General features: G+C 34.8%; 1 protein-coding gene across 2 annotated transcripts; it reads right to left on the bottom strand.

Annotated features, from left to right (window-relative positions):
- Positions 1-215: 215 nt before the first annotated feature.
- On the bottom strand, positions 216-7,979 carry LOC131072576 (ADP-ribosylation factor 2). Of its 2 annotated transcripts, none has more exons than XM_058008764.2 (7): positions 7,823-7,979; positions 4,925-5,080; positions 3,840-3,910; positions 3,289-3,408; positions 911-1,029; positions 633-714; positions 216-537 (listed from the first exon to the last, which is right to left on the bottom strand). In XM_058008764.2, the coding sequence occupies exons 2-7, from the start codon at positions 5,070-5,072 to the stop codon at positions 532-534; spliced, it is 546 nt and encodes a 181-aa protein (XP_057864747.1). In that variant the 5' UTR covers positions 5,073-5,080; positions 7,823-7,979; the 3' UTR covers positions 216-531. The 2 variants fall into 2 exon arrangements, with proteins under 2 accessions (XP_057864747.1, XP_057864746.1); XM_058008763.2 differs by having other exon boundaries at positions 4,925-5,084.
- Between the last annotated feature and the right edge of the window lie 493 nt (positions 7,980-8,472).

Here is an 8,472-nt window from a genome sequence, read left to right on the forward strand (position 1 = left end):
AAAAATTATAATTACAGAAAAAAAATTTACACATTTATAAATGGGGTCAATTATGCGATCAGATTTTGTGTTGCCATAATGTTTGAAATTGCAATAGCACTTGATTATTATGAACCGAAAAACCACTTTGGTTAGTCATACAAAAAATTGAAATAACAAGAAACTCTGAAATCGCTGACATGATATATTTGAAATATCTGAAATGCAATAGCAAATGAAAACACAGAAATGGAGGTTCTATATATATAAATCGCTCTTCAAAGTTGAACATACCACAAGCAAATAAAACCACAAAACTGGGGCTCTATATAATAGGTTACTTCTTTAGACTTGAAAATACTCCACAATAAACCAACTTCCCAGTACAGACGAACACAAAGTTGGCCAGAAAAAATAGAATAGAAAAGAATTCATAGATATATTATAGCCAGACCCACTACAAAATGTCTAATAGAATAGAATAACTGCAGCTATCATAATTCCAATGCAGTCCTGTAAAAATGCACCCCTTTACTTGTCCACGTTTCATCCTCAAGCCTGCAATAAACGAACATAAAATCAGACATTTGCAATATGACCAATATGGCATTTCCAACTAAGATGAAACTCCCAAAATAACATCCAGTTCATACCTTGTTTGCAATGTTGTTTGAAAGCCAATCCAGGCCTTCATATAAGCCTTCACCAGATGTAGCACAAGTGCTCTGAATATACCTGAGCAAAGCATCCGCAACTTGAAGTTACTTAACAAATTATTGCATATCATTTGTATTCTAATTAGAACCTATACATCTATTAATAAATATTCAGTTCTCTATCCTTCAGGGACAAAGATACTTGGTATATACAGAAATTTAGAAAAAAAATGTACGCTTCCACATATTAGACAACAAATAAAAAATGAACTCACCAATGGCGCTGACGTAGAGAGTGCAAACCAAGCTTGTCAGTGATCTCTGCAGCATTCATAGCATTTGGAAGATCCTGCTTGTTTGCAAACACAAGGAGCACAGCATCTCGCAACTCATCCTGCAAGCAACATCAAAAGTGTCCAATAAGCAAAATTAAAGCTTTGTTCATTTTACTGTTTGCTCACCATACACACTGGCTATGGATGATACAGCTATAAAGAAAAAACCATTACTTCAGAAGAAGAATTATTAGAAGTTAAAGCTGGAGAGAAATATTATCCAGCAAAAAGAGAATCAAGTGCATTCATCTCAAATACCAACCCCTAACAGATGTTTTTCGATTCACTTCACTTGGAATCTCCAATGTAAGTCAAATACCAAGTGTTATTAGATCGTAATCCAATCTTAAGTAAAGGTGACCATTAATACCCGACTTTCACAATGAACAACGACAACATCCAACAGAAACAATTCATCTATATTAAAGCTTGAGGATCGAACAAAATATCTCATTAGCATCAGAAGTCATCCAAGGAGAGAACTAAAAATAAGTCAAAGGACAAACAAGCATAGTCTAGAGGTAATCTAAATCTCCGAGAACACTTGTAAACCAATATTCACATTGCTATAAAATTGGGGATTTTATACAGCAGTGCAGATTCAACAAGGTTGGCAAAGGTAAAGCTAACAATGTACCTTGCACAAATATGGACCTCCAGTGAAAGTATACCATGCACTTTCAAGTGAGTACATATATGATCCACTGGGATGCTTCCTTTCATATGTTTCCTCACAAGATATGAGACAAATCATCATTTAAAACCATAAATATGAGATAGTTAAGGAGATTTTTAAAGGTGGAAGGCTAAAATTCTCCCTGGGCTTTAGTCTATAAATATAGTATATGAAAATAAAATGACCGATACAAGTGTGGATATAATATTTAACAAAGATGGTTACAAAATTGTTTGAGGATCAATGATTTTGGCCAGAGAAGCTTGCAATCAAACATTGTTCAAGGTTGAGGCAAAGCACTGTTAAGTGATGGATGAAATAACGATGTTGTTCTTGAAGTTAGCAATGCAACGGACAAAACTTGTGAGTTTTCCTACAGTGAAGGCAATATTTGTTATGATAAAATGGGATATATTAAAATGAAAGGACTTTCAGATATGCACACTACAAGCATGGCTGAATTAATTTTTTAATTTTTATTGCCCTTTTTACTTTTTGATTTTGTGGACATTGTGTATATGGTAAACAAACCGAGTAAAATTCCCCCATGGTGCTGCAAGGGTAGATGAGATTTTGTACATATACATAACAATGTGTTTAAAACTTGCACGTTCCATTGTTGAGAAAACTCTATTTATTGTTTCTTTAATAGATGATTTATCAAGAAAGAAAGAAATTATATTTAATGTACACAGATGACCAAAAGTAGGTCAATGAGACTCACAAGAACAAGAATATACAATAGAAAGTTTTAGAAAGAGAAACCTAGAAAGATCCCACCAAGACAGAAAACAAAAGAATAAAAGTAGAAAATACAAAACAATAGGGGATCACCCAAAATTAGGAAATAGGTACACATAGGCAAGAATGGGGAACAATAAACAAAAAGCAGCTGTCGAGAAATGCTAAAGATCATCAAGTATCACTACCTGGAATAGAAATGATGAAGTCACCAATGCCATCATCAATCATTATGAAGGGACCAATACAAGATTTAATTATGCTAATCAAGGAGTAATGAGGTCCAAGAGAGGCAATCCCACTAGGATTACACCAAACATGCAAGGCTGAAGTAAACACCAGTTGTAGTGAAAAAGCTCATAATATGCACCTCTTCCTGTGACTAAAGAGATGGTTGGGCAGGAGATCTAAATAATCAAGGAGAAGAAAGATCATGTTGTTGGAAAGAAATAGGACCACGATGCTGGGGAAAAGCTATGAAAGACATCGTCTCACAGGCTTATTTGTATCCATGTGAGAAAAACTGGTATCCCAAAGCTCTTTAGGGCTACTAGTATCCTAGATGTGCTTGATGGAGATAAAGATTTCATAATAAATGGGACATCTGAAGATGAAATGCTTTTCAATCTCAACCTCTTGAAGGGAGCAAAGATGACAAATTTGGTAAGGGCAAGAAATATGATAATTTGTCTTGACCCGTAGCTGATGGGAACAAACCCTCATTTTGCCAAGGAGGAAACTTGAGCCATGTGGCCAAAGACACTAAAGATACTGAGGATGGCAAAGTACACCATCTTTGACCTATAGGAAATGCTCAATGTAAAATGCTGAATTCTTTTATCAAAGTTTCATAACACCGTACTTCCTATGAAAATGATAGAGGCATCCCAAAACTACTTACCTCATTCAACATCCTGTGAAGCTCATCCCTTGCCTCAACTACACGGTCCCTATCATTGCTGTCTACCACAAAGATAAGACCCTGAGTATTCTGGAAGTAGTGTCTCCAAAGTGGTCGAATCTGTTATACAGTACAATAAAAATTAATAATTATATCAACATCACAGAAATGAATTTGCCAATATCCAAGATATAGAATATTATCATGCAATTATGAAACATAGAAAACAACTGTTATTTTCAAGCTGGAAAAATCATATAGTTGCAATAATACAGAAAAGAAATGTACAGCAGATAAAATCATAGAGCTATCAAAATGAAATGCAATGACAAAAATGGGTGTTTGAATCAATTGCATGACTTCCAAAAAAGTTTTAAGATTTTTTTTCTGCTACCATGAACAAACAACCATATCAAGTTCTCAACTAAATTTTTTGGACAAAATCTATAAACAATATGAGTATACCAACAATTGCATATCAATGCAATAACAAATTGAAATCAGCATATAAACAAGTAGGAAAGATACTACAGTAGTTAAGTAAACAATACCTTGTCCTGGCCCCCCACATCCCAAACAGTGAAGCTGATATTCTTGTATTCAACTGTCTCTACATTGAATCCTGCTCATTAAAATCAAATGCAATGTCATTCAGGAATTTGCTTGAACCCACCAGTAATTAATTGCTTGAAAATGGATTGTCGAACACAACAGGTCGTTATATATGACAATAATAAAAACACAAGCTCAGTTTCTACAACAAGATGCTGAAGTTGATCTTCACAGCGTTTTGGACTGCCTTGCTATGAAGCCAAACAAAAACAAATTTCATTCTTCATCTAGCATAACTAGATAACTGAACAACCAAGTTGAAACCATCTGTATTATTCCAGCCATGCTTGCTAGAGCATGATAATGTTAATGCTTCACAAAGAACTGCAGGCTGAGGAAGCACTGGTTGATTGACCTTAAAAGGATGAGCATTATCACAGTTCTAGAGAAGCATATCCCTTTAAACCTTCAAGTAACTAATAGGTAATGAAAATCTCAGTCCTCGTGAAAAATTTGCATGAAAAAGGTAATGCAAATTATTTGACTGTAATAAAAAGAACTTGGGAACTGCAAATGTGAAACTCTGATACCAAAAATGTCATAGAATCCCTATTGTTCTTATGAAAACAAAAAATTTACTCATAATAGTGACTTTTTGTAACCATGTTTGGGATATCAAACATATATGAAAGTTACTTATCCATTCAAGGGCCTATCTCAAGTACTTGCAAACTTACATAAAGAAAAGGAATCACTTAAGGATTGCACATTACAAACATAGCTTCAACAAACTCAAATGTAGCTCAGCATGATGTCACATAATGAAGAGGCAAAAAAATAAAGGCTAGGGGGATGGGAGGAAAGATGAGGCTTTAAAAATTTTGTCATTGTATTGTACATATGAAACAAGATTAAAAAAAAAAAAGAACCAACCCTCAACAAATACAGAGCTGAACTTCTATAAACTTCATACTAGCATCTTTATAAGCTTCAGGAAAATTACTCCCAAAAACAAAAGTATCTATCATCCTACAGAAAAAACAATAGCCCCAAATTATTGCTCACTGAAGAAAAGAAATATTACCAATAGTTGGAATTGTGGTGACGATCTCTCCCAGCTTGAGCTTGTACAAAATGGTAGTCTTACCAGCTGCATCAAGCCCTACCATTAGGATGCGCATCTCCTTTTTGGCAAAGAGCCGTTGAAAAAGCTTGGTAAAAGTCAAACCCATCTTGACAGCTGTCTAGGCATCAAAATGATCAACGGGGATCAGACTTTCTTACAGAGACTGATTACCCAGAATCAAAAAAAAGATAGAAATGCTAAATTTTACAATTTTTATACAGAAGAATCAGATATTCATAGGTTAAAAAAGTACATAGGGGTTGGGTCGAGGGAGGCTATGCTGCCCATTTTTCAGTCAACCTGATCCAATTAAACCTCCCTAACAAGAGAACTACAAAATCTGGAAACTTCATCTAAAAACTTGCAGCAGCTATTATTTGGAGGAGCACATTGAAATGGCAACAGGGAAAAGAGAGCTGGAAGCTTGCACTTATTCAGATACCTTGGGAAAAAATTTGGTCATATTCCATTTGCCATAGATATTAGACACATTCTCCTTAGAATTCGTAAAAACCTATGTTACACCGAGTTTCCAGGACGGGGGCAGCAAGGGACGACGGGGGGACAGCTATATAAAATATAGGGAAAATTTAAAATATATACAGAAATTTAAATTTTCATATAAAAAATAGATAAAGCATGTATATATACATTATATTCATATGAAAATATGGTAAAGCAGCTATATGTACATTATAGAACTTTAAAATATAACATTTGCATTCAGAATTCATTGTAAATACTCAATATATATTCATAATTCAGAATTCATTGTCAATACTCAATATGCATTCATAATTGAAAAATCATTGTCAATATGCCAGCACTTTGATTTTCTGAAAATTTGATTGCTCTACTTTAACAATTATCGCCAGAAATATTTGTTTTTATCACCCGTATCACATATCCTTCCCTTTTAAATATATGAATATCATATGGTAAGAGATGAAATATTTATATCGCTTCCTTTTAAAGTTTTAAATATATCATATAGTCAAACATGAAATATGGCAACGATATTATGAATCATCACATAGTCAAGACTTATATTAATAATTTAATATCGTTGCCTTCTAAATTTTTAATAATGTTGTTATATGGAGCCTAATCAGACTTGGAGGTTAAAGATATAATAATTCTTCGACGAGTGATAGCGGAACCCGAAGCCATGACTTAGCTGCGGTACAGGGTGGTGTTGAGGGGCAGCGTCCCAGAAAGCTCAAACGACTTTTATTATTTATTTGCATTTAATTAATATTTTCTGCATGCAATTCCTAACAAATAATTGGAATGATTTCGGGCAAATGATTTGGGGCCCACATTAGGAAAAAGAATAATTTAAAAATGACATTTTTTTAATGTTTTTAACTAACCCCAGCTGTGGGGGACAGGACGGATTGGGGATGTCCCAGCTGTCCCCCTCTGTCCCCAGGACGTACAGACGTCCCCCATGGCTGGGGGAAACGTCCCCCTATTTCCAGGACGTCCCCAGCAAATTTCCACATTTTGGGGATGGGGGGAAACGTCCCCTGGCCGTCCCCAAGTCCCCGAAATGTCCCCGGGACCATGACGGGTTTTCAGGCCAGGGATGTGTCCCCAAGTTATGTAGGTAAAAACAGAGAAAAATTTCAACCGTTGAAAAGTAATTTCATTGAAAATCACTCAATTCCCTCAGCAAAGCCAATTTTGTAAACACTGTAGGAAACTGTGCTGGTCTGCAGTAAAACACATTGACTCTGACTCAAACTGGCTGATTTATTATATTGTAGAATGTATTTTTCCCATGGATGCTTTCTTTCTTGTGGCTAACCCAAAAGGAGTCCACCACCGCCCTAAAGGCCCACTCAAGTATACGGTCAACTCAAAGATAAGCCCCACAACATGGACTCAACCATGGAATCGTACGGTAAGCCACATAACCCAGACTCAACTACAACAAACCCGAAGGCTAAACACCCTAGAGTACAAACAATCCAAATGTGAAACTCATGACTCCAACTCAACCACGGGAGCGTACAGCAAACCCTGTAACCAGACTAAACTATGGGATGCTCAAAGTCTAACCACCCAAGTATACAGTCAAACCTACCGTGAACCCCATGATGTGCACAAAATCATGGGATCCATTTGGTCTCAAGATACTCTTAATAAATTAATACCTTACCCCATTCAACAACAACGTCAATTGCCGGTTAACCAGATGTCGATCACCATATTATGACTCAACAACTTAGTGAATCTGAAAGACTTAGATGCATGCTATATGAAACATAAACGCTCAGAGCATTTTTTCTAAATATACAGAAATATTTGGGCATCATAACATTACAGGCTTATTCTTCTATATCTTTCAAATGCTAGTACCCACAAGATCTTCATGCAGCTCGTTAATAATAAGACTTCTATACACCCTAAAGATAAGTGCTCTGATCTAGGCTTTAAAACGGCCCCGACTTGGTAATCTTAAGGATCAAAAGACAATTTCCAATCAAGTTATTAAAAAATTGATCTAGCCATGCCACGACACTGAACAATATAAGCTTCATGTTATACTCTCCCTAGGGTTTCATCATTAATTTCCTGAACAAACAAAACCGTTACGATAAGTTCCAAACTTTCTATACGCTAGGGTTTGAAGCAGAAACAAATTGGTGAGATTCGACAACTATACAAAGGAAAAAGAGTGCAGATTTAATGATTCAGCTCGAAATTCAGACAATGTACCAATTCTTTTGTTTATTTGTTTTTTAATTACAGATCCTTCAATTTCCTAGCAAAGAAGAAGAAACAGAAGAAACATTCTCCATAAGAAGGGCAACTGCAAATACATAAATAGAAAAAAAAATCTAAACATACCTCAGAAACTCCACAGGTACGCAAAATCTTCAGGGATCCAAATGAAATTGTTTGAATTGCTTTATTTCGATTCGAAACCCCTTCTCGCCACTATTTATACGGAGTAAATCATACCACATTGGGTTACATTACCGGGGTTATGCTCGTTATTCGTCAAAAAAAATAAAAATAAAAAATAGATATGGCCGGTTGTGGGAAGGCAAAAAAATAATAAATAAATGAGTGTGTGTGTGAAAAAGTTGATTATTGACGTGGAAAAGATAAACCCCTTTAAGGTCCACATTTAAAGTGGCGCAAATTTTAATTAATATATTAAAAAGAAGCAAAAATAAATTTATTAAAATGATTTATTTTTTTAAAATGTTATGGTGTTTTATATTAGTTTTTCTATATCTTTAGGTGGGTGTTTTTAGTACTCTTTTCTTGTTTTACTTCATTTTGTGTTTGTGTCTTTAGTATATTGTTCTTATTAAATGATTTTGATTGATTTGGTGTACTTATTAACCTTAAACTTAAATTTATACTTAATAATATCATCTTGTTTTTATTCATAACAATTATAGTTTTCGAATTAGAGCTTCATTTTCAAGTTCAAAACTATGTGTTGTGTTGACCTAGGTTAGAGTTATAAGTATTGTTTTGACTCACTT

Source organism: Cryptomeria japonica, chromosome 10 (genome assembly GCF_030272615.1).
Source record: "Cryptomeria japonica chromosome 10, Sugi_1.0, whole genome shotgun sequence".
NCBI lineage: Eukaryota > Viridiplantae > Streptophyta > Pinopsida > Cupressales > Cupressaceae > Cryptomeria > Cryptomeria japonica.

What these genes read in the sequence shown, in the direction of transcription:
- LOC131072576 (XM_058008764.2), bottom strand. Translation starts at nt 5,072, where the DNA reads ATGGGTTTGACTTTTACCAAGCTTTTTCAACGGCTCTTTGCCAAAAAG. An exon ending in ATGTGGGGGGCCAGGACAAG is followed by an intron (nt 3,409 to 3,839) that starts GTATTGTTTACT and finishes ACTGTATAACAG; the next exon opens with ATTCGACCACTTTGGAGACA. An exon ending in TTCACAGGATGTTGAATGAG is followed by an intron (nt 1,030 to 3,288) that starts GTAAGTAGTTTT and finishes TGTTGCTTGCAG; the next exon opens with GATGAGTTGCGAGATGCTGT.